Source organism: Dendrobates tinctorius, unplaced genomic scaffold (genome assembly GCF_039654945.1).
Source record: "Dendrobates tinctorius isolate UK_male_01 unplaced genomic scaffold, ASM3965494v1 ptg000303l, whole genome shotgun sequence".
NCBI lineage: Eukaryota > Metazoa > Chordata > Amphibia > Anura > Dendrobatidae > Dendrobates > Dendrobates tinctorius.
In genome coordinates this window covers 3,674,569-3,701,348 of record NW_027361970.1, presented here as the reverse complement: position 1 = coordinate 3,701,348, position 26,780 = coordinate 3,674,569, and the positions used below count along the sequence as shown (strand labels likewise).

The following is a 26,780-nucleotide window of genomic DNA, read 5'->3' as shown; positions in this document are numbered from 1 at the left end:
CTATATAATACTGTTTGAATCTGCATATTGTCGTGACTTTTTTTGCTATTCATATTTTAGGTCTATGTTTGAGTAAACTACTCTTTGCATATATATTTATGACAGATTTTATGACTCCCAATTTTAAATACAACTCCAGTGGTGTCTTTTTCCAAGAACCCTGTATTGTGTGCAAGCATTTTTAATGTAATAAATGCAGGATTACCCCAATACCAGTAAGATCATTGGACCACGGATGATCTCCTGTGCAGATGCTGAATGTGAAGGATGAGTCACTAGTTCACGTCTCCAATTAGTGCCAATGTAGGATGACTAATGCTCACCCTCTCCCAAGTATAGCACGATGCTGTTATGGGTGCACGTTCTGTAGGAGAGTAGGTTTCTGTGGCCCCATCAGCGTTTTATTATTAGACGGGTATTTTTGCATGTTTCCAGCTGATTCCCATTTTGGTTTTAGGAGAATTACAGAACAGTGAATTTCACTTGTGACAGACACCACATTGTCATAATTCCATTATCTACGGCTCATTGCCAAGACCTGCATCTATTATACAATATTGGAGCTTTGGTTATTACATGTCAGAAGTGCAGTAGTCTCAAACCTCCAGCTGAAACGATCGGTCATGATCTGCTGGGAGTAGTAGTTTTTCAGCCGATGTATGAGTGCATTCATCAAGTATTCGGAACCTGTGTTTACTCCCTTAAAGTTTGCACTGCAGTGTTATTTTTATGCTGCACTTTTGTATATTATTCTACTTATCTCTTTCTTTTTTTATTAACCCCCCCCTATAAAAAAAGAAACAACAAAAAACTTAGTGTTCTTTTCCCCCAAAAGAATACCGTTGGAAAATTTCAATGTGTTTCATTCTTGTCAGTACTAGTAGCTGAGTGATTTTCCTATTGTTTGACTTTACCCTTTAGAGGCATTAGGCAAGTTCCACCAGTAGTGTAGGTAATATTCTACTGTATCTAATAAAAGGGATAGTCCAGACATGGGACAAAAGTCTGCAGTCTCTATATGACTGGGGACCGCCGAATCATGGGCACATACCGTGTGCATTGTCACAATTCCCCTGTATTCCCAGTGCAAGCGGATAGCACATGACCAAATATACACTGGCTGCATACTTTTGGTCACGTGCCGTCTAGACTTGTTCATCTTCTCGCATTGAGAAATTCAGGATGAGACAAATAGCAATAGTATATCCGTCCAGTTCCATCTGTCACCTTTATGGCCATAATGGTATCTATTTAAAGGGTTGTGCACTACCTGAGCACCTTTTAACTGATGTCCCCCTTGCAAAATAAAAAATGACCAATCGTTACCTCCCGCATCGTCGCTGTTCCTGTATTGCTGCCATTGGCTGTAGGGCTCACTTGGCATAACACTATAATGCTGGACTGCCACCGGTGTGCGATATGACTATTTTTCTTAATATTTTATAAGTAGAGAGGCTGCGCGGCACTCCGAATAGAAAGGGGTGCTCGAATAGGATACCACTCCTTTATAAGTAGTACTACTTCATTTAATAAACGTGTGTCCTCCTTGTAGAGGATAAAGCCATTATCGGGTATTTCATTTGCTATAAACCACTCTTGGCCCTTTTGAATACATTCTCATTGGCTGTGTTCGTACATCATGCTCCTGTTCTGGTTTTCCCACGATTTTGCAATGTGAACATGCCCTCACGTTATAGTGGTTGTGCATCATGTTTGCAATGCTCATCCCTGAGGGTCGGGTCTCCTACAGCAGAAGCTGCGTGCAGTGATAGGGTCAGGTTAAAAGATGCAGCTAAAAGATGAGAAATGAAGTGTCAAGTGATTTCTTACTGCTAAGTAATGTGACGGGGCTGCGGCAAGCACCATGTAGATGAATGGAGCAGTCACTGGTCTGAGGAATTGTCGGAAACCTTCTTGAGATGTGATTGTCCCAAGTAGGGAAGGCTACAAATAAAATCACTCCAGCATTGCAGTTATTGAAAACTGCACAGTGCCCTCCTTTCTTGTAAACATCCGGCGTGTAATACCGTGGCCCTGCTATACATCCTCTACCCATAGTGGTTATTGCCAGGAGCGGCCCGGCACAGGTCTGTAAGGCCTAATGGCACAGTGCCGCCTGTCACTTTCTGCTTTCATGTTCACTAAATTCCGGCAGAAGAGATGTGAGTTGTGACCAGAGTGTGGCTCCTCTTTGCCTTTCCCAGGAAGGGATAAATGGTATGTTATGTTTTAGAAATGGCCTGGTGGTGTTTGTTGGGGTGGGTGGTGTAGGCTGCTGCTTTGCCTCCTATGTCTGTGCAGTTGTCTGTGAATCGCTCTTCTTCTATCCTTTGTTTTCCATAAGAATCTTACCATCTCATCAAATTAGCGCTCAATCACCGTGCTACCACAAAAATTACTTGTGCTTCACAAACGCTTTCATGTCTGCAACAGCTTTATAATTGCAGAACAATCTAGATGAGCCCTAAAGGGAATCTTTCAGCAGATTGTTGGGCCCCTCTCTGAGCAGCGACATGTCAATTCATAACTTCCTGGGCTACTTGCTAAAGTTTTGTTGAAAATCCCTGTTTTATCTGCTGCGGATCTAGCAGTTCTCTGAATGCTGAACTCTGAATAACCCCGCCCACATCACTGATTGGCTGCTTTCTGAATACACTGGCAGCTTTCTGCCTATGCACAGTATACACAAAGTTGCCATTCAATAGTGGATGTGGCGTTATACAGAGCTCATGAATTTGGAGGACTACATGGCATCAGGTTTAATGATCCTCTAGTGATAGTCTCCTGCTGATAAGTTAGTGATTGTCACTATAGCAAGCAGCCAAGTAAGTGACACATCCCTGGGGTCAGGGCGTCTGTCTGCAAATCATGCTAAAAAAACCTGTTGACATATTCCACCTTGAGGGTCTGAGGTCTTCTATATACTGAGGGGGTTTATGTTGTTGCGGCAGAAATTTTCTAAATAGTTTAAAAACTGAGTCATAGTTGGAGAGTTTATACTACAAATAGTCTAAAAAAGAAACCCCTCAGTTAGTGGATGTTCACAGGTTGGGGGTGTGGGGTGGTGGGGCATACAATGCATTTTTATAGTGTTTTTAACCTTTACTTTTTGCATTTATTTTTGTGTGGATGGATTATTTATAAAACACCATTGGTTCCATGGTGCTGTACATGAGAAGGGATTGCATACAAATTACAGATATCACTTACAGTAAACAAAGTAACAATCACAGACTGATATAGAGGGGTGAAAGGACACTGCCCTTGCGGGCTCACATTCTACAGGATAATGGGGAAGGAGACAGCAGATTGGGTGGTTGCAGCAACTCTGGGTGGTTGCAGCAACTCTGGTGATGGTGAGGCGGTAGCGGGATCATTGTAGGCTGTAGGCTTTCCTGAAGAGGTGGATTTTCAGGTTCCGTCTGAAGGATCCGAGTGTGGTAGATAGTCGGACATGTTGGGGCAAGGGGTTCCAGAGGATGGGGGATATTCGGGAGATGTCTTGGAGGCGAATGGGTGCGCAAATAAGTGTGGAGAAGAGAAGGAAGTCTTGGGAGGACTGGAGATTATGTGAGGGAAGATATCGGGAGATTAGTTCAGAGATATATGGGGGAGACAGGTTATAGATGGCCTTGTAGGTCAGTGAAGAGAATTGCAGAGTGAATAAGCGGAGAAGTAGTGAGGAGACAGATGAATTAGTCGTTCAGCAGAGTTGAAGATGGACTGGAGAGGTGCGAGGGTGTTAGCAGGGAAGCCACAGAAATGGATGTTGCGGGTGATGAGGGGGGCATGCACAAGCATTTTAGTAGATTGAGGATTGAGAAAAGGACGGATTCTGGAAATTATTTTTGAGCTGAAGGCGACAGGAGGTGGAAAGAGCTTTGGATGTGCGGTTTGAAGGACAGGGCAGTGTCAGGGGTTACTCCGAGGCAGCGGACTTCGGTACGGGGGAAAGCGTGATGTCGTTAATTGTGATAGATATGGTAAGGAAGATCTGTGAGATGGAGGAAAGATGATGAGTTCAGATTTGTCCACTTTGAGTTTGAGGAAGCAAGGAGGAGGATATGGCTGATACACTCCGGGATTTTGGTCAGGAGAGAGGTGAAGTCTGGGCAAGAGAGGTGAATCTGAGTGTCGTCAGCATACAGGTGGTACTGGAATCCATGGGACTTTGAGTTGTTCCAGGCCGAGTGTAAAGATTGAGAAGAGTAGGGGTCCTAGAACAGAGCTGTGGGGGACTCCAACAGAGAGAGGGTGGGATGAGGAGGTAGTGTGGGAGATGCTGAATGTGCAGGTGGAAAGGTATGAGGAGATCCAGGATAGGGTGAGGCCTTTGATGCCAAGGGAGGAGAGGATCTCTAGTAGGAGGCAGTGGTCAACTGTGTTGAAAGCAGAGGACAGGTCTAAAAGGAGAAGTATAGAGTATTGTCCGTTAGCTTTGGCTGTGAGTAGGTCGTTAGTAATTTTGGTCAGGGCTGTCTCAGTGGAGTGATGGGGGCGGAAACCAGATTGTAGATTTTCAAAGAGCAAGTTAGATGAGAGGTGCAATTTCACTGGATTTGGGATTTGTTTCCCATTTTATAGTACATGATATGGTAAAACCAATGGTGTCCTTCAAAAGTACAACTTGTGCCGCGAAAAACAAGCCTTCACATGGAAATATTGATGGAAAAATAAAAAGTTATGACTGGGAAGAAGGGGAGCAAATGAAAAAGGGCAAGGTCTCAAAGGGGTTAAGGCTGGGGCTACATGGTGAAATGGGTTGCACAGCCAAAGACCACTATGTGTTGCAGAAAATAAAACTGGGTTCGACTTTTCGGCATGCTGGTTGTGATGACCTTGGTCCCTCTCGTGCATGACGCTGCAATGTAGCAGCCGCATATAGCAAACTATGGCCGCATGGTTTGTCAGGGCCAAAGTCACCATGTAGTCTAACTAAAACAATGCGGTCCCAATAGCGGCTGCTCCACATGCCAGACCAAGAAGAAGTTCCCAGGAATCAGGTATGGTGCATGAAGGCAGATTTACATTCTTGATGTGTCATGTAATGTTGAATGTCCAAATCGGTTACATAATTTGTCCATCTGTCTCAGTTCCCAGTTGCCGTTGTGTAATGCTCGGACTCTTCTCCATGCAGGTTTAGTTCAGCGCTGTGTGATCATACAGAGAGATGAGAATGGCTTTGGGCTGACGGTCAGTGGCGATAACCCTGTCTTTGTTCAGTCGGTGAAGGAAGGTAAGCCTCTATAAATGTAACGTTCTCCCTTCTCGCTCCGGATGCTTGTTATGGTTGTATTGGTAGAGATTGTGTCTTTCATGTCTGGCCAGGGATAACTTTGTGGTGGACCAGGTTAGCTGTGGTGGAGTGAAATGTGCCTCTGGGCCCCGTAGCACGCTTTGTAGCTTGTAATGGGCCTATGGAATGTAAAAATCTGCTTTATTACGTATGATTGTGGTGGAGAACAATAACCTCTAGTAGAGATTTGCCTTTGTTAGGAAGCATTTGGCAATATGAGTAATGAAAGTGAATGTGTGCGCCATCATTAATGCTCTCAGACTCCTAATATGCTCTACACAGAAGATGACGCCATGTTTAATGCTAGGAGCAAAGAATGAAAGGTCTTTCATGCGACTCCAAACTAATTTCATTCAAAGCTTTCTTGGCCAGCAGTCTCATGTATGGGGGAGCCTTCCGTTTCTCCCTGACAGATTGTTTGGGAAGATAAGAATCTGACTAGTGATGAGCAAGTATGCTCGTTACTCGATATTTCTGAGCATGCTCGGGTGTTCTTTGGGCGTGCTTGGAGACTTACTTTGTGTCGCCGCAGCTGCATGATTTGTGGCTGTTAGACAGCCTGAATACATGTGGGGATTTCTGAACAAACAGGCGATCCCCACATGTATTCAGGCTGTCTAGTAGCCGCAAATCATGCAGCTGCGGCGACACAAACTAAATCTCCGAGCACATCCAAATACTCAGAGAACACCCGAGAATGCTCGGGAAAACCCAAGCAACTAGTATACTCGCTCATAGGTAGATCTGACATGTCCAATTTTCAATCTGCTGATTCTTTTTGTTCTTGACTCAGCAGAACATGTGCTCCCGTGAATGGGGAAGAGCTCATTGACTGTCAAACCGTTATCTGGCGGACATCTATTAAGCCCCCGTCACACTAAGCGAGATCGCTGCTGAGTCAAAGTTTTGTGATGCAACAGTGATCTCGCCAGCGATCTCGCTGTGTGTGACACGTATCAGCGACCCCACCCCACCCCCCCCCCTCCGCCGGGTATCGCTGATTGTACTCTAATGTCCTGGGCCATTTTTTGATCTTTTGATCGTTGGTCTCCCGCTGGCCAGCACGCATCACTGCATGTGGCAGCGGGAGACCATCGATCAGCGCTGTAAGCAGATGCTGGGAGCTGGTATCCAAGGTAAACAGCGGGCAACTAAGCACGCGCATCGCTTAGTTACCCGCTGTGTACCTTGGATACCAGCATGCTCGCGCTGGGAGCTGGTATCCAAGATAAATAGCAGGTAACTAAGCGCCGCGCGCGCTTAGTTACCAGCTGTTTACCTTGAATACCAGCTCCCAGCGCGAGCACGCTGGTATCCAGGGTACACAGCGAGTAACTAAGAGACGTGCATGCTTGTTACCCGCATCGTCGCTGGTCCTTATCGCTGGTGAGAGCTGCCTGTTTGACAGCTCACCAGCGATCATGTAGTGACATACCAGCGATCCTGACCAGGTCATATCGTTGTTGGGATCACTGGTGCGTCGCTTAGTGTGACGGGGGCTTTAGCTCAGTTGTTAGCACCACAGTCTTGCAGTGCTGGGGGTTCAAATCCCACCAAGGGCAACATCTGCAAGGAGTTTGTATGTTCTCCCCATGTTTGTGTGGGTTTCCTCCGGTTTCCGCCCTCACTAGAAAGACATACTGATAGGGAATGTAGATTGTGAGCCGCAATGGGGACAGCGATGATGATGTCTGTAAATACACTGCTCAAAATAAAAAAGGGAACACTCAGGCTATGTTCACACGTACAGAAATGCTGCAGAAATTTCCGCACTCCCGCCGCGGGTAAAACGCATGCAAATTCTCATGTGTTTTTCCCGCGAAAAACAAGCCTTTTGCAAGCGTATTTCAAGTGATTATATCTCTATTTTTTTATTTTTATTCTATTTTTTACAGGATTATGGTACCCAGGGCCTGGAGGAGAGTCTCCTCTCCTCCAGGCCCTGGGTACCATCCGCACATGATCCGCTTACTTTGCGCATGGTGGGCATACCCACATGCGGAAAGTAAGCGGATCAATGCATTCCTATGGGTGTGGAATCGCCGCGATTCCGCAAAAAGGATGGCTATGCTGCGGATTTTTCCGCTATGCGATTCTGCAGCCGAAAAATCCGCGGCATTAGCACAGCATTGCAGAATCCCATAGGATTGCATGGAATGCATTTTCTTTGCGTTTTCGTGGCGATAACGCTGTAGAAAAACGCAGCGAAAATGCAAAAAAAAGCTTTGTGTGCACACGGCCTCAAACAACTGAATATAACTCCCAGGTAAATCAAACTTTGGTGAAATCAAACTGTCCACTTAGGAAGCAGCACTGATTGACAATCAATTTCACATGCTGTTGTGCAAATGGAATAGACAACAGATGGAAATTATTGGCAATTCTCAAGACACACTCAATAAAGGAGTGGTTCTGCGGGTGGGGACCAGACACCACATCTCAGTACCAATGCTTTCTGGCTGATGTTTTGGTCACTTTTGAATATTGGTTGTGCTTTCGCACTCGTGGTAGCTTGAGACGGACAACCCAATCAAGTGGCTCAAGTAGTGCAGCTCATCCAGGATGGCACATCAATGTGAGCTGTGGCAAGAAGGTTTGCTGTGTCTGTCACCATAGTGTCCAGAGGCTGGAGGCGCTACCAGGAGACCGGCCAGTACACCAGGAGACGTGGAGAGGGCCGTAGGAGGGTAACAACCCAGCAGCAGGACTGCTACCTCCGCCTTTGTGCAAGGAGGAACAGGAGGAGCACTGCCAGAGCCCTGCAAAATGACCTCCAGCAGGCCACAAGTGTGCATGTGTCTGCACAAACGGTTAGAAACCGACTCCATGAGGATGGTCTGAGTGCCCGACATCCACAGATAGGGGTTGTGCTCACAGCTCAACACCGTGCAGGACGCTTGGCATTTGCAACAGAACACCAGGATTGGCAAATTCGCCACTGGCGCCCTGTGCTCTTCAAAGATGAACGCAGGTTCACACTGAGCACATGTGACAGAGGTGACAGAGTCTAGAGACGCCGTGGAGAGCGATCTGCTGCCTGCATTATTCTTCAGCATGACCGGTTTGGCAGTGGGTCAGTAATGGTGTGGGGTGGTATTTTTTGGAGGGCTACACAGCCCTCCATGTGCTCACCAGAGGTAGCCTGACTGCCATTAGGTACCGAGATGAGATCCTCAGACCCCTTGTGAGACCATATGCTGGTGCGGTTGGCCCTGGGTTCCTCCTAATGCAGGACAATGCCAGACCTCATGTGGCTAGAGTGTGTCAGCAGTTCCTGCAAGATGAAGGCATTGAAGCTTATTGACTGGCCTGCCTGTTCCCCAGACCTGAATCCAATTGAGCACATCTGGGACATCATGTCTCGCTCCATCCACCAACGTCACGTTGCACCACAGACTGTCCAGGAGTTGGGCGGATGCTTTAGCCCAGGTCTGGGAGGAGATCCCTCAGGCCACCTCATCAGGAGCATGCCCAGGCATTGTACAGTAGGGAGGTCATACAGGCACGTGGAGACCACACACAATACTGAGCCACATTTTGCCTTGTTTTAAGGACATTGCATTCCACTTTAATTTTGTGTGTGACTCCAAATCCAGGCCTCCATTGGTTAATAAATTTGATTTCCATTGATGATTTTTGTGTGATTTTGTTGTCAGCACATTCAACTTTGTACAGAACAAAGTGTTCAATGAGAATATTTCACTCATTCAGATCTAGGATGTGTTATTTGAGTGTTCCCTTTATTTTTTTGAGCAGTGGGAGTGCGGAAATGTTGCCGAAATTTCCGCAGCATTTCTGCACGTGTGCACATAGCCTGAGTGTTCCCTTTATTATTTTGAGCAGTGTAGTTACAGACATCATCATCGCAGTCCCCATTGCCGCTCACAAGCTACATTCCCTATCAGTATAAGTGACATAATAAATATAGTCTATAGGCCCTGTTGATGTTTGGCCATAATATACCCCAGTGATTTACTTTTTCATAGTATCTAGTAGCTAGAAATTGTCATTTTGAGATGGTTGTTTTTTGGTTTAGATGGAGCTGCCATGCGAGCTGGGGTGCAGACTGGAGATCGCATCATCAAGGTAAGAGCCTGGATTGCACCACAGTATTCCCCTTGGCATAGGATTTAGTGGTGTCCTCACACCCCTCACATTGACTACAAGGGGCTATGTGTGTAAAGTGCAAATAAAAATAAGTAACTGAAATATGTCTTAGAGAATTCTTCTTTTTTCTCTGCCAGAACTGATCAGCCATTTTTAAAATTTGCACTTCTGAGGTAAAATCTGTATTCAGTGATGACATATTGTCTCATTACTGAGATGGGAGATAGCAGCTGCTACTGAGGAGATTCTATGTAGATAGGAGGAGCTCTGTCTTTAGCTCCTCCTTCCTGCCGCGTATCCGCACCAGCCGCCATCTCCTATATCAGTGATGAGAAAGTGTCATCACTGAATACAGATTTTACCTCAGAAATGAGAAGTTTGATAATGACTGATCAGCTCTGGCAAAAAAGCAGAATTCTCTGATAACATACATTACACAGTTGCTTATTTTCACGTGTACTTTTGATTTAGGAGATAAAAACCTAAAATGATGGTTACCCTATAAGTGCGAGTCTTAGGTCGGGGTCACACTTGCAAGAAACTCGCTCGAGTTTCGCGTCTCAATACCAGTACTGCCGCTGGCACTCGGGATCAGAGTGTGCGGCTGCAGGTATTTCTATGCAGCTGAGCGCTCCGGTCCCGAGTGCCGGCGGCAGTGCCGGGTATCAAGACGTGAGACTCGTGCAAGTTTCTCGCAAGTGTGACCCTGGCCTTATAGTCAGAACCACACCAATCCTGTGGTTAGGGGCTAAATTATCTTCCCCAGACCACCTTTTATCATCTGTCCACAAGATTGGTAATCACTTCTAGATCGGTGGGGTTCTGATCACTGGGACTACCGCTGAGTGGCAAAGCAGGGCACGTTGATCCTGTGGTTAGGCAATAGCTTATTTTTATTACCCCTCTGACTGGTGAAAAATAAATTCAGAAGCTTTGGGAAAAAAAATACAAACCAAATTACTTTTTTTAATTTTTTTATTACCCTTTCGCCTTTTTTTTTTTTTTTTTTATATATAACAGTAGCTCTAGGTTTCTTCATTGATAGAGCTGTGTGAGGCCTTTTTTTTCATGTGGCAAGCTCGCGTTTCTATTCATGTGCCATATTGAAGTTTACACAATGTTTTTTAGTACATGTTTTGGGGAAAGTATTCGACTGGAAAAAAGCAATTCAGTTTTCCTTTTACTTCATGACCTTAAGGGTGTGTGCACACGTTGCAGATTCTGCCGCAGATCTGCAGCGTATTTGGCCCTGCAGATCCGCAGCAGTTTCTGCTGCGGTGTACAGTACCTTTGATACCCTATGGGAAAAAAAAACGCTGTGCAGACTCTGCGGAATTTTTCGTGCGGATTTGCTGCGGTTTCAAAACCGCAGAAAGAATTGACATGTCAATTCTTTCTGCGGATTCCGCTGCGGTTTACCATCTGCTCCATTGTGGAGATGAAAAACCGCAGGTAAATCCGCAGGTCTTTTGACCTGCGGATTTTGCAAAATCCGCGCGGATCAATCCGCAGCATAATCCACAGCGTGTCCACGTACCCTTACTGTTTTGAGTTAAATTTTGTTTGTTTTTAGTCTCCATGGAGGGTCTGAGCATGGCTTAGTGGGTTATTTTATGATCATTCTGTACACCATTTGGGTATTTCGGTCTCCACTCTCGAAAGATTGTTCGTTATCTATAGAGGTCCCTTACATGCAAAATATGGTTGTCCCCTTCATTGGCCAATCTGTCCTCATACTATGTTGGCCCCTACATTGGCCGACCTGTCCTCGCACTATGCTGGCCCCTACTTTGGCCGACCTGTCCTCGTACTATGCTGGCCCTATATGGGCCGACCCATCCTCGTACTATGTTAGCCCCTACATTGGCCGACCTGTTCTCGTACTGTGTTGGCCCCTACATTGGCCGACCTGTCCTCGTACTATGCTGGCCCCTACATTGGCCGAACTGTCCTCGTACTATGCTGGCCCCTACATTGGCCGACCTGTCCTCGTGCTATGCTGGCCCCTACATGGGCCGACCTGTCCTCGTACTGTGTTGGCCCCTACATGGGCCGACCTGTCCTCGTACTGTGTTGGCCCCTACATTGGCCGACCTGTCCTGGTACTGTGTTGGCCCCTACATTGGCCGACCTGTCCTCGTACTGTGCTGGCCCCTACATTGGCCGACCTGTCCTCGTACTGTGCTGGCCCCTACATTGGCCGACCTGTCCTCGTACTATGCTGGCCCCTACATTGGCCGACCTGTCCTCGTACTATGCTGGCCCCTACATTGGCCGACCTGTCCTCGTACTATGCTGGCCCCTACATTGGCCGACCTGTCCTCGTACTATGCTGGCCCCTACATTGGCCGACCTGTCCTCGTACTATGCTGGCCCCTACATTGGCCGACCTGTCCTCGTACTATGCTGGCCCCTACATTGGCCGACCTGTCCTCGTACTATGCTGGCCCCTACATTGGCCGACCTGTCCTCGTACTATGCTGGCCCCTACATTGGCCGACCTGTCCTCGTACTATGCTGGCCCCTACATTGGCCGACCTGTCCTCGTACTATGCTGGCCCCTACATTGGCCGACCTGTCCTCGTACTATGCTGGCCCCTACATTGGCTGACCTGTCCTCGTACTATGCTAGCCTGTCGTAGCAGAACATAGTCTGCTGCTATCTCCAGTAAGATTTCTATCTACCCTTATTTCTCTTCCAGGTCAATGGGACCCTGGTCACACACTCCAACCACCTTGAAGTTGTGAAGCTTATAAAGTGTAAGTGTATTACCTACTAATATAAGCAAACGTTAAATAAATTTACAGAAATGACCAATTTTGCAAGTTTAGTAAAGACTGAAACAGTAATTCTCTGCGTTTTCCATGTGGGTTACGCGGTATTTATACACATTATAATTCTCCCATCCTGATTTCTACACAGCTGGCTCCTATGTGGCTCTTACAGTTCAAGGTCGCCCTCCTGGATCCCCCCACATCCCTTTATCTGAGAATGATCCCTTTTCTCCATTGCACTTGTCTCCAGTGAATCATGGGCACGGACCCTTAGAGAGAATAACTAGCCCCATATTATTGGGGGTGAGTACTTTTCTTTCTTTAACATTATAGAGCATTCAGATATTGTCTTGTTCTGCATCCGTTAAAATGAATGATGCCAAAAGTAGAAAACCTAGCCTGGTGGCGGCCATGCGTACAGCGTTGGCTCAGATTGTCGGCCTGGGTTACTCCACTCCTGAATAGCGGATCTCCACAGTCTATGTTCCTTGTGTCACTGCAGCCGCTCAGATTTTGAGTTTTAAATGCAATTGTTCTGTAGATTTAATCTTGAAAAACTTCGATGTGACTCAGAGACCGCTCTTCAGTCTCTCCCGTCGTACAGTTACACACAGAATTTGTCATTGTTCGTTTTATTTTTTTTTTTTTCTTCCTAAATGTGTGTCTTTAAAAGGGTTGTCCTGGACTTTTATATCGATAGGTCATCAATATTTAATTGGTTGGTGTGCAATTTCCATCACCCTTGCTGATCAGCTTTGTCCGATGTCAGCTGCATCCGCCAGCCGGGTGTGATCAGTTGTGGAGCCGAACTTCACTGCTCCAGCTGAGTGGCTGCGGCCGTGTACTGCACAGCTATTGATTTGAATAGGGGGCTGGTGCTGTACCCGGCCATGGCCACTATACGCTTGACAGAGCTATGCAGTCTTGTAACTGATTACATCTGGCCAGCAGCGGAAGCAGTTGATTGGTGGAGGTGCCGGATATCACACACCCACCGATCAGGTATTGATGACCTATCTTAACTATAGGCTATCCATATAAAATGCCTGCACAGCACTTTTAACGCAAACCTGTCAGATGCAATAGCACTATTAACCTGCAGTTAATATGCAGGTTTACCCCTTAACGACCAGGGGTATTTTTGGTTTTGCATTTCAATTTTTTTTTTGCTCCTTCTTCCCAGAGCCATAACTTTTTATTTTATTTTTTGGTCAAAATGGCCATGTGAGGGCTTTTTTGCGGGACGAGTTGTACTTTTGAACGACACCATTGGTTAACAGAAAACGGGAAAAAATTCCAAGTGCGGTGAAATTGCAAAAAAAAGTGCAATCCCACACTTGTTTTTTGTTTGGCTTTTTTTTTACTAGGTTCCCTAAATGCTAAAACTGACCTGCCATTATGATTCTCCAGGTCATTACGAGTCCATAAACACCAAACATGTCTAGATTCTTTTTATATCTAAGTGGTGAAAAAAAATTCCAAAGTTTGTAAAAAAAAAAAAAATTGCAATTTTTCGATACCCACAGCATCTTCATTTTTTGGGATCTGGGGCCGGTGAGGGCTTATTTTTTGTGTCCTGAGCCGACGTATTTATTGATACCATTTTGGTGTAGATATGACCTTTTGATCGCCCACTATTGCATTTTATTGCAATGTTGCAGCGACGAAAGAAATTCTGGTGTTTCAATTTTTTTTCTCGCTACGCCGTTTACTGATTTGATTCTTTTTTTTTTTTTTTTTTATTGATCGGGTGACTTTTAATGCAGCGATGCCAAATGTGTGTATATTTTATTTTTTTTATTTTGAATGGGGCGAAAGGGGGGTGATTTGAACTTTTTATATTTTTTTTTTTTTTATATTTTAAAAATTTATTTTTTACTTTTTGCATGCTTCAATACTCTCCATGGAAGACTAGAAGCTGCACTTGTCCGATTGCCTCTGCTACATAGAGCAGTGCTGCAGTCCTGCTCTATGTAGCCGAAATGCTCACTTGCTATGATCCGGCAATGACAACCACAGGGGTCTTCTCCTGACCCCGGGTTGTCATGCCAACCCATCGGCGACCCGCGGATGCCAATGGGAGGACGGAATGACGCACTTCCTGCGCATGCATGTTAAATCCCGCTGCCAGAGTTTGGACAGCGGCATTTAACATGTTACCAGCCACGGGTGAAAAGCGATTTCACCCATGGCTGTTCCGGGCACATGTCTCTTGATCAGATCAACTGTCATGTGCCTAAAAAGGTGTGGGCTCATCGCCAGAGCCCGCACAAAACAGGGGGACTCTGTGCTGCAGCCTGATCGCATATGTAATGTTTATAATTAATTTCTTTGTTGTCCGTTTGAAAATGGCACCAACCGTGCCTGCAGTAGCAGCTATCGGTGATTTTATATGATCAAATTCCCAATACAATTATGGGTATAACAAACAATACCTGTATATATAAATCAACAATCCAAATGTACCTCTACCTCTTCATTTACCCATAAATTTACCGATTTTGTAAGGTAAACTCCAAAATATATAGCCAAGGAAAAGGAGTACTATACACAAAAATGCATAAAAAATTATCATTTATTGTATCAGAGACGTTTGCATAAGTACAGTTAAAAGCCACACAGTGGTATTTCACATGTGACACTAGTAATTATAACATAGATCCAGGGCATATATCAGGCGGGTATTGTAAGAAAAACACGAGAACATACGCAAAAATAAGATCAATGTCTAATGTCGTAAGTATTCCATATTGTAGCAGACAATTATGGCCATCAGTTAACATGATTGAAGTGGCATTATACATATACAGGGACCTGCCCTAACTCACAGCCAAAACAACCGCTGAAAAAACGCTAATAATGCAAAAATAGAACCAGTGCTTTAATGCTTACCCATTTAGTATGATGCCCGTATGCTCTGGAGCCACGTGTCACCCCTGACGCGCATTTCACATTTGCTTTTTCAAAAGGGAATCAAGGGAAAAAGCAAACGCGAAACGCGCGTCAGGGGTGACACGTGGCTCCAGAGCATTCGGGCACCATACTAAATGGGTAAGCATTAAAGAACTGGTTCTATTTTTGCATTATTAGGGTGTGTGCACACGCTGCGGAATGCTCTGCGGATTTTTCCACGTGGATTTAGTAAAATCCGCAGGTAAATCTGCAAGTCAGAAGACCTGCGGATTAGCCTGCGGGTTTGCCCTGCGGTTTATCATCTCTACAATGGAGCAGATGGCAAACCGCAGTAGAATCTGCAGAAAGAATTGACAGGTCAATTCTTTCTGCGGATTTGAAACCGCAGATAATCCACGTGGAAAATTACGCACCGTCTGCACTGCGGTTTTCTCCTTCGTCTCATTGGGGGACACAGAGACTGTGGGTGTGCGCTACTGCCGTCTGGAGGTTGACACTAGGCAAACACTAGGCAAACAAAAAACAAGTTAGCTCCTCCTCCGCCGCATACACCCTCGCCCCGATAGCGGGCGGAAACCAGTTTTTTGCTTAGTGTCTTATGGAGGCACACGCAGTCTGGATCTCTCCAGACTATTTTTTTTTCTAGTTTACCATGAAGATGAGACAGGGGCAACGGATCCTATAGAAAGGGTCCGATCTCCCCAAACCAGCAAAGGGCGAGCACGCGTTGAGTATCGCATCCGCGTATCCTTTCCCGCACCGAGGGACATATCTGGGACTTTTCCCCAGACATCTATTTTTTTTTCTTTGTTTTTTGTTTTATGAAGATAAGAGGGGCAACGCATCCTATTGAAAGGATCCGATTTCCCCAAACCAGCAATGGGCGACCACGTGCGAGTGTCCCTCCACCTTTCCTCTCCCGCGACGTGTGACATTATGCCAGACTTAGCCCTGTCCACCCCTAGGTATTGAAACCATGGGCTTGCACAGAGGCACAAGACTAGTCTGTGCGGCCCCCATGACTCCACCAACGCATGACGGCGGTGCTGCATGGCGGCAGACGGTCCCTCTCCTCGCCCCTGCAAGGCGGTCGGAACTAGGGTGCCTGCACCATCTTAAACAGAGTACCTCAGTTATGTGCTGGAGCGAGTGGAGGGCCCTGGCAGCGTTTTCGGAGAAGTCTGGGGCACGCTTCCCCCCCTTCCCTCATCCCCCCCCCTCATCTCCCCCCCCCATCTCCCCCCCCCCCTCATCTCCCCCCCCATCTCCCCCCCCCCCTCATCTCCCCCCCCCCCTCATCTCTCCCCCCCCTCATCTCTCCCCCCCCTCATCTCCCCCCCCTCATCTCCCCCCCCTCATCTCCCCCCCCCCCTCATCTCCCCCCCCTCATCTCCCCCCCCCTCATCTCCCCCCCCCATCTCTCCCCCTCATCTCCCCCCCTCATCTCCCCCCCTCATCTCCCCCCCCTCATCTCCCCCCCCTCATCTCCCCCCCCTCATCTCCCCCCCCCCTCATCTCCCCCCCCCCTCATCTCCCCCCCCCCTCATCTCCCCCCCCCCTCATCTCCCCCCCCCCTCATCTCCCCCCCCCCCTCATCTCCCCCCCTCATCTCCCCCCCCCCTCATCTCCCCCCCCCCTCATCTCCCCCCCCCTCATCTCCCCCCCCCCCTCATCTCCTCCCCCCCCCTCATCTCCTCCCCCCCCCTCATCTCCTCCCCCCCCCTCATCTCTCTCCCCCCCTCATCTCTCTCCCCCCCCTCATCTCTCTCCCCCCCCTCATCTCTCTCCCCCCCCTCATCTCTCTCCCCCCCCTCATCTCTCTCCCCCCCTCATCTCTCTCCCCCCCCTCATCTCTCTCCCCCCCCTCATCTCTCTCCCCCCCCTCATCTCTCTCCCCCCCCTCATCTCTCTCCCCCCCCTCATCTCTCTCCCCCCCCTCATCTCTCTCCCCCCCCTCATCTCTCTCCCCCCCTCATCTCTCTCCCCCCCCCCCCCCCATCTCGCCACCTGTGCACTCGACCCAATCCCATCCCACTTCATACCAAACCTCACCACAGTCTTCATCCCAACCCTAACCCATCTCTTCAACCTATCACTAACAACTGGTGTTTTCCCCTCAAGCTTTAAACATGCCTCCATCACACCTATCCTCAAAAAGCCCTCTCTTGACCCATCCTCTGTATCTAGCTATCGCCCTATATCACTTCTCCCCTACGCCTCCAAGCTACTGGAACAACACGTCTACCTTGAACTGTCCTCCCATCTCTCTTCTTGCTCCCTCTTCGACCGCTTACAATCTGGCTTCCGGTCACACCACTCCACTGAAACTGCCCTTACTAAGGTCACCAATGACCTCTTAACCGCCAAGAGCAAGCGACACTATTCTGTCCTCCTCCTCCTGGACCTGTCGGCTGCCTTTGACACAGTGGACCATTCCCTATTATTACAGACCCTCTCATCCCTCGGCATCACAGACTTGGCCCTATCCTGGATCTCATCATACCTAACAGACCGGACATTCAGCGTCTCCCACTCACACACCACCTCCTCACCTCGCCCCCTATCTGTCGGAGTCCCACAAGGTTCAGTCCTTGGGCCCCTGCTGTTCTCTATTTACACCTTTGGCCTGGGACAGCTCATTGAATCTCATGGCTTTCAGTATCATCTTTACGCTGATGACACACAGATCTACATCTCTGGACCAGATATCACCTCCCTACTAAACAGAATCCCTCAATGTCTGTCCACTATTTCATCCTTCTTCTCCGCTAGATTTCTGAAACTCAACATGGACAAAACAGAATTCATCATCTTTCCCCCATCTCACGTGACCCCCCCTACGAACCTATCAATTACAGTAAATGACTGCCCACTCTACCCAGTCCCACAAGCTCGCTGCCTCGGAGTAATCCTTGACGCTGATCTCTCCCTCAAACCACATATCCAAGCCCTTTCCACTTCCTGCCGACTTCAACTCAAAAATATTTCACGAATCCGTTCATTCCTCACCCAAGAATCTGCGAAAACCCTAGTCCATGCCCTCATCATCTCTCGCCTTGACTACTGCAACCTCATGCTCTGTGGCCTCCCCTCAAACACTCTCGCACCCCTCCAATCTATTCTAAACTCTGCTGCCTGACTAATCCACCTGTCCCCCCGCTATTCCCCAGCTTCTCCCCTCTGTCAATCCCTTCACTGGCTCCCAATTGCCCAGAGACTCCATTACAAAACCCTAACCATGACATACAAAGCCATCCACAACCTGTCTCCTCCATACATCTGTGACCTCGTCTCCCGGTACTTTCCCGCACGCAACCTCCGATCCTCACAAGATCTCCTTCTCTACTCCCCTCTTATCTCCTCTTCCCACAATCGCATACAAGATTTCTCTCGCGCATCACCCCTACTCTGAAACTCTCTACCACAACATATCAGACTCTCACCTACCATCGAAACCTTCAAAAAGAGCCTGAAGACCCACCTCTTCCGACAAGCCTACAACCTGCAGTAACCACCGATCGACCAAACCGCTGCACGACCAGCTCTACCCTCGCCTACTGTATTATCACCCATCCCTTGAAGATTGTGAGCCCTCGCGGGCAGGGTCCTCTCTCCTCCTGTACCAGTTATGACTTGTATTGTTTAAGATTATTGTACTTGTTTTTATGTATACTCCTCCTTACATGTAAAGCGCCATGGAATAAATGGCGCTATAACAATAAATAATAATAATAATAATAATAATCTCGCTCACCGTCACCATTTTCTGGGAGCGAGCAGAGTTCAGGTGATGACTGGGAAGAATCCTTGGACCTGGATACCCCAGTCAATCAGACTCTGGGTATTGACGATGATGTCTCCCTAACCGCAGGTCATAAGGTATCCTTTAAGAAGACCAGGAGACCACATAGAGTATTTAGCACTCCTCCTGAGTTTGAGGATATAGTGCAGCGGCATACGCTGGATACGAGATATCCGGTTGCATCGGAACTTTGTAAAAAATGGGCGGAATCTCCGGTAGTGGATCCCCCAGTGTCACGCCTGGTTTCAAGGTCCTTGTTGTCAGTACCTAGCGGTTCTTCCATTAAGGACCCCACGGATCGACTCATAGAAGGTTTAGCTCGCTCGGTGTTTGAGGCATCGGGATCAGCGCTCTTTCCTTCTTTTGCGGCAACGTGGGTAGCCAAAGCCATGATGTCATGGTCAGATTGTTTAAACAAGGTCCTACAGGATAGAGATTTACCGACGGAAGTGGCTGAGATAGCAAGTCAGATCGCGATGGCGGGTGACTAATTAATGCATCCTTGGATGCGGCTAATGGCGCGGCTCTAGCGGCAACAAATGCAATCGCCATTAGGAGAGCCTTGTGGTTAAGGTTATGGCGGGCTGATTCTATTTCTAAGAAGTCTTTGACTTCCCTGCCTTTTCAGGGTAATCGGCTATTTGGGGAGAAATTGGACAAGCTCATTTCAGATGCTACAGGGGGAAAAAGCAGCTTCCTTCCGCAGCAAAAGACTAGGCCGCCTTTTCGTCAACCTCAGGCGCGCTTTCGAGCATTTCGCACCCCCAGGTGGATGGCAGCGGCCAGTACCTCCGCCCCAGCTCCCTATAGCCAAGACAAGGAGCGCGTCAGGTCACGTATAGAACCAACCCGCTGGGTAGGATGCGGGGCCGCCCGCCCAGATCAAGGGGGGCCAGGTCCCAGAAGCCCTCAGCGAAATGACTCGAGGCATCTAGTACCCGAGGACAGCAGAGTAGGCGGACGTCTGCGCAGGTTCTGCCGCGTCTGGGTCGCGGTGGCGCGCGACGCATGGGTGACAGAATTAGTGTGTTCCGGGTACAAAATTGAGTTTGTCAAAGATCCGCCAAGACGATTTTTTCTTTCCCGGCTTCCCAAAACGGAATCCCGGGCAGAGGCATTGCTAGGGGCCATCGAGGTGTTGCGGCGCAACGGGGTCATTGTCCCTGTACCGGAGTGCGAGAAGACCCAAGGATTTTATTCCAATCTGTTCGCAGTCCCCAAGAAGGACAGAACAGTAAGGCCGGTTCGGGACTTAAAGCTCCTGAACAGGTTCATCAGGGTCAGGCGTTTTCGCATGGAATCTCTCCGGTCGGTCATATCGTCCATGGAGCACGGAGAATATTTGGCCTCGATCGATGTCCAGGATGCCTACCTGCACATCCCTATTTTTCCCCGCATCAAAGGTTCCTTTGGTTTGCAATCGATGGCCGGCATTTTCAATTTGTGGCCCTACCTGTCGGGTTGGCCACGGCCCCCAGGATATTCACGAAAGTGATGGCGGTCTTCATGGCCGTTCTACATTCTCGGGGCATAGTGGTTTTGCCGTACTTAGACGACCTCTTAGTAAAGGGGCCGTCCTTTTGGGCATGCGAGGAGAATGTCAGCATCATACTGGATACCCTATCTCGCCTAGGATGGTTGATCAACGGGAAGAAATCATCCCTTACCCCAGCTCAGAGGATTCTATTCCTGGGGATGATTTTCGACACTTCCCGAGGTCTGGTAATTCTCCCTCAGGACAAGGCTCGGGCGCTCCGGCAGGGAGTCCGAAGTCTTCAACAACCGGGCCCTCACACTATCCGGTTCGGGATGAGGGTTCTAGGAAGGATGGTGGCGGCGATGGAAGCAATTCCGTTTGCTCAATTTCATCTCCGTCCCCTGCAGCATGCTCTCTTAGCGGCTTGGGACGGGAGTCCGTTCTCCCTCGATCATCAGTGCAGGTTGCCCTCTCAGGTTCGACGGGCGCTTCAGTGGTGGACACGCGACTCCTCTCTTCGTCAGGGGAAGCCTTTTCCCCCAGATCATTGGTTGGTGATCACGACCGATGCGAGTCTTTTCGGCTGGGGGGCAATCTTCCGGCATCACACGGCCCAGGGGCAATGGTCGCCTCAAGAGGCTCGTCTTCCGATCAACCTGTTGGAGATTCGAGCGGTGCGGTTGGCGCTGCAGCGTTTTCAGCACTTGCTAGCAGGACGCCCAGTCCGGGTTCAGTCAGACAATGCCACGGCAGTGGCGTACGTGAATCACCAGGGAGGCACGCGCAGCATGGCAACCATGCGCGAGATAGAGCATGTGCTCCGTTGGGCCGAGAGGCACCACTCGGTAATCTCAGCAGTTCACATACCAGGTGTGGAAAATTGGGCAGCAGATTTCCTAAGCCGGCAGGGCGTCGCGGCCAGGGAATGGTCCCTTCACCCCGAGGTCTTCCAGCAGATTTGCCAACGGTGGGGGACTCCAGGCGTGGATCTGATGGCATCCAGGGAGAACGCCAAGGTGGGCAAGTTTGTCGCTCGGTCTCAGGACCCGCGAGCAATCGCGGTGGATGCGTTGGTCCTACCGTGGAGCCAGTTTCGGCTCCCATAACTGTTCTGTTTCCCCCACTGCCGCTTCTCCCAAGGTCATCAGAAAGATCAAGACAGAGGGGGTCCCGACAATTCTGCTGGCCCCGGACTGGCCCCGTCGAGTATGGTACGCGGATCTAGTGCAGCTCCTCGCAGACGTGCCTTGGCGCCTACCGGAACGGCCAGACTTACTGTCTCAGGGGCCGATCTGCCACCCGAACTTAGGGGCCCTGGCTTTGACGGCATGGCCTTTGAATCTTGGATTCTGACCCAGGCGGGATTTGGGCGTGAAGTGGTTGCGACAATGGTTAGCGCCCGGAAGCCGGCCTCGGCGAGAATTTATCATAACACTTGGAAGGTTTTCTTTCATTGGTGTCGAGAACACGGGGTTGCGCCATTATCCTTTTCGGTCCCCAACATCCTGGCTTTTCTGCAGTCCGGCCTAGACGCAGGGTTGGCGCCGAGTTCCCTTAGGAGGCAGGACGTTCATTCAGGGGGTCTCTCATTTGGTGCCCCCCTATAGAGCACCCATAGACGCCTGGGACCTTAACCTGGTCCCGGGTGTCCTACAGGAAGCCCCGTTTGAACCGTTACAGGAAATTTCATTGTCATATCTCTCCAGGAAGGTTGTATTCTTGGTAGCCATAACTTCCATTAGGCGGTTCTCGGAGTTAGGAGCATTATCTTGCAGAGCTCCTTTTCTGACTTTTTAAGGCTAAAGTAGTCCTTAGACCACCGCCGCCTTTTCTGCCGAAGGTCGTGTCCTCTTTCCATATTAATGAGGACATTGTTCTGCCTTCGTTTTGTCCAGCGCCAGTACACAGAGTGGAAAGGGCGCTCCACTCTTTAGATCTGGTAAGAGCTCACAGGAGGTATGTGTCAAGGACAGCACCTTTTCGCCAGACGGACTCGTTGTTTGTGATTCCCGAAGGGCGCAGGAAGGGTCTCGCAGCCTCACGGTCAACCATAGCCAGATGGATTCGCCTATCTATTCAGGAGGCTTACCGTATTAAAGGCGCACCGATTCCAACAGGGGTAGGGGCGCACTCTACTCGGGCAGTGGGCGCTTCGGCACCAGGCTTCGGCAGAGCAGGTATGCAAAGCAGCAACCTGGTCCAGCCTGCACACTTTTTGTAAGCATTACAATGTGCATACTCAGGCCTCGTCGGATGCGAGCCTGGGTAGGAAAATTCTCCAAGCAGCAGTGGCACACCTTTAGACAGGAGGGCATGCGGCTTGGATCGGTGAGTTGTCCTCCCACCCAGGGACTGCTTTAGGACGTCCCACAGTCTCTGTGTCCCCCAATGAGACGAAGGAGAAGCATGGATTTTTGTGAGTACTCACCGTAAAATCCTTTTCTCCGAGATGCTCATTGGGGGACACAGCACCCACCCTGATAGCCAGTTGGCTCTTGTTTATTTAATTAGTATAATTCCTTATTTAATGTAGGGTGGTCCTTTTTCAGACACATTTGATTTTCTGCGTTAAGGCTAATTTATGGATGTTCTCCTACTGCTTTTGCACTAAACTGGTTTCCGCCCGCTATCGGGGCGAGGGTGTATGCGGCTGAGGAGGAGCTAACTTGTTTTTTGTATGCCTAGTGTCAGCCTGCAGACGGCAGTAGCACACACCCACAGTCTGTGTCCCCCAATGAGCGTCTCGGAGAAAAGGATTTTACGGAGAGTACTCACAAAAATCCATGTTTCATTTTCCATAGAAAATAAAGGTACTGTACACAGCAGCAGAAACTGCTGCGGATCCGCAGGGCCAAATCCGCTGCGGATCTGCAGCAGAATCCGCAGCGTGTGCACACACCCTTATTGTTTTTTCAGCGGTTGTTTTGGCTGTGAGTTAGGGCAGGTCCCTGTATATGTATAATGCCACTTCAATCATGTTAACTGATGGCCATAATTGTCTGCAACAATATTGAATACTTATGACGTTAGACATTGATCTTATTTTTGCGTATGTTCTCGTGCTTTTCTTAAATACCCGCCTGATATATGCCCTGGATCTATGTTATAATTACTAGGGTCACATGTGAAATACCACGGTGTGGTTTTTAATTGTACTTATGCAAACGTCTCTTTGATGTATAAAATTATCGTGTATTGTATTTTTGTATATAGTACTCCTTTTTCTTTTTTCTTGGCTATCGGTGATTTTATAGCTGCTACTGCGCAGGTGGCGCCATCTTGCTTAGAGAAAAAAAACTAACATTGTCTCCACTAAGATTGCGCCTTCAGCGCCTGTTCACCAACATCTTTCGGCAATCCGATAGCTACTGTGCTGGCGGCGCCATCTTGGAAGAGGCAATTTTTCTTTTCTTTAGCAAGATGGCGCCGCCTGCGCAGTAGCAGCTGTTGGATCTCCGATATTTGCTACTGTGCAGGTGCGACTGGGGCCGTTTTCAAACTAATTTTTTTTCTTTAATGAATTTATGGATACCATCAAAAAGAATAATTAAATACACATTCTGGATGCGATCATGGTGCAGTGAAGGCACCGGCGCCTGCCTGCTAGAGAGGATATTTTTTTTTTTTTTTAATATAGTATTCATTTTGGTAACTAAGTGGGGCAGGTCGGTGAGGGATCGGTGACCTGTCAGCAGTCATTATGAATAGCTATAATCAGAGCACCACATAAAGACCCTCCCCACAGGCTGCCCCGAAGCACGAGCATTTAATCAACTCAAAACTGAAAATAAAGATTAAACAACAACCACAATACGGATTTCATAATCAGCGCCAACCTGACACTGTGTAGGTTACTGAGCACAATCCTGCTGACAGGTTCCCTTTAACCTCACATATGCAGGTTAGTAGCGTTCCTCGGACATGACCGGTTCCCTTTAAGTCCTTTATCTAGCTGAGGGTTTTTCCAAAGCTGATAAAAATCTGGCAGAGCACCTGCTGCCCATACTGACAGCTTTTAGCTCTCTCCCTGCTTTGTTACAGATAGCAGGGAGGAGGTAGTTTTTGTAAATGTCTCTGCAGTGTGGAGAGAAAAGACAGTGGCTATAGTCTCTTGGAGGGCAGAAAAAATAGGCTGGAGAAAAAAGGAAATCTTTAGGGATGAGCGAATAGCTTCGGATAACTCCTTATCCAAATAGCTATAGCACTTACCGAATAGCTGCATCGGGAGCCTGGATACCTGGAGCGCTCCCGATAATCTGCTGCCCGGCACCGCAGCTGCATATGTCGCGGCTGTATGATAGTCATAACACATTTTATTTATCTTATTCATTTATATAGCACCATTAATTCTACAGTGCTTTACATATATTATCATTTGCATGGAGAGCCCAACAAACAGGCCAGCCATGCAAAATTTGGTTTGCAGCGAGGTTGAATTTCTCTTATAAATGGAAGATGTGAGCAAAAGACAGAACAAGTAATGCTCACCTCGCCAGCTCCATTATTGTTTTTGCGCCTCTTCTTACAACTACTGCTCGCTGAAAACCCAGTCCTTGGCATTCTAGATTAGGACTAGACCCGGGGGCACAGCATGCATTGTGGCCTAGCAACTCACATGCACAGGGACAGCTCAGGCCTAGTCATCTCTGGAAGTCGCATCCAGAAGTGTGCATCAAAAGGTTTCGGTGCAGATCGTGACGTCACAATATCATGAACTTAAGAGGAGCACGTGCAGAGACAGGGCAGGGTTTCGCCGCTCTACTTTGGTAAGATGATGTCCCGTAGACCATACAGTAGAGCGGGAGAGCCTAAAGTGAGTATTTTTTTATTTATTTTGTCGGCCCTCTACATGTAATCCAAATAGTGGCTAGCTGGATTTGAGCTGAGTGAATTGCACAAAAGATGTGTTCTAGAGAAAGAATACAGATTTTTGTAAAATTGGTGTATTCCACTTGAATATAAATACACTCAGCTCTAGTCCATAGCCCTGAAGTAACAATGTTAGCAGTCTCCTGGATTGACACCTGCCATAATTCAGGAGCAGATGGGAGAGGTTGGGAAGAGTTTCACTATTGGGTAACACACGGTGGACTGAAAAGGAAATAGTTGGAAAAATGTTATTTTATGTTTTTTCTTACTACTTCTGCAATTCTTGTTTTAGGAGCAGAACAATATTATGCACGACCAGAAATTAGACATCCTGAAGAAAATGCTGCAGAAGGAAAAAGAGCAGTTACAGGTTGGTGTCTGTGACGGTGTGGAAGTCGTAGGTTGCTGATTTATTCCCTACAAATGTCTCCTGTCTCTCTTGAACCTAGTCTTCCCAAGAGGAGTACAACAGCGCGCCATCTACGCGGCTATTTAAGGACATCCAAGACACCAAGAAACATATACAACAGCTCCAAGAACAATTATGTAAAACCAAATCTCCCACACAGGTCAGTAGAAAACATGCAGTCAGCAGTCTGGGGGAGAGGTCCCAAGTCTCCAAATCCCACACATTCTGTATGAGACCTCTGGTGTAAAACTCCCACGTGTATTTATCCAAATTGGTGGAAGGGGCCTTAGTGCTAGCAACCATGATTGACATTTTACTATATGAAACGTGTATTGATCTGTAGTTTTGTGAGAGGAGATTTGGTATACTTTGTTTTACTTGTTTACACCTCAGTTCTTTCAGTCTTTGGTCCAGTGGGTGGTCCGATCAGTGACTGACAGCTTTGTTTTGCATACATAGATGGTTGTCAGTCACTGATAGGTCTGCCCACTGGACCCAAAATCCCGGAAAGAGAAGTTTAAATAACTCGCAGGTATCCCTGAATGTTTTCTCACAACACTATATATCAATCTACTCAGCTCTCCCGTCTCTATAACATGGTGCCTGCATATTGGTCCGCATTTTGTGTTGACAACCACCTTTTGAGTGAAGAAAAAAAAATTTTTTTTTTCTTTTTAAAACAAAATTCATCTATAAAACAAAATGGGTGAGTTTGTGTCGCTATTTTCATAGATCCATAACATTTTTATCTTTCAATCATTTGAGTTGTCTGAGTTTTTTCTTTTTTTTTTCATTGATACAAATGGGTGCATGTGACATTTTGATCTGCCTGTTTTTTGTTAAGCATTTTTTTTTTCTTTTTCACTCTGACGTTTACCTATCATCTTGTTAATTTTATCTTTTTTTTGTAGATTGGACTTTTACGTGTGTGGTAATACCTGATATTTTTATTTTCTATGTTTCTTTATTAATTTATTTTATTCTTCGCTTTTTGAAAACTTTTTTTTTTCTTCAGTCCCCTTAGTGGACTGGATCCTGCAGTATATAGTGTAAGTCACAGTTAATCACGCTCAGTGTACCTGAGCTTCACAGCAGTACCAATATGGCAGCAGAAGGCCCCCCATTTGCCATG

At 47.6% G+C, this 26,780-nt stretch overlaps 1 protein-coding gene across 4 annotated transcripts in view; it reads left to right on the top strand.

The window, feature by feature from the left end:
* ARHGEF12 (Rho guanine nucleotide exchange factor 12) overlaps window positions 1-26,780 on the top strand; it is a 242,214-nt gene that overhangs the window by 41,794 nt on the left and 173,640 nt on the right. For all 4 annotated transcript variants that reach the window (XM_073560728.1, XM_073560729.1, XM_073560727.1 and 1 more), the window contains 6 exons: window positions 5,138-5,236; window positions 9,333-9,382; window positions 12,106-12,163; window positions 12,327-12,481; window positions 25,532-25,609; window positions 25,689-25,808. In XM_073560728.1, the coding sequence (XP_073416829.1) occupies window positions 5,138-5,236; window positions 9,333-9,382; window positions 12,106-12,163; window positions 12,327-12,481; window positions 25,532-25,609; window positions 25,689-25,808 (560 nt within the window). The remainder of the gene's footprint in view (window positions 1-5,137; window positions 5,237-9,332; window positions 9,383-12,105; window positions 12,164-12,326; window positions 12,482-25,531; window positions 25,610-25,688; window positions 25,809-26,780) is intronic.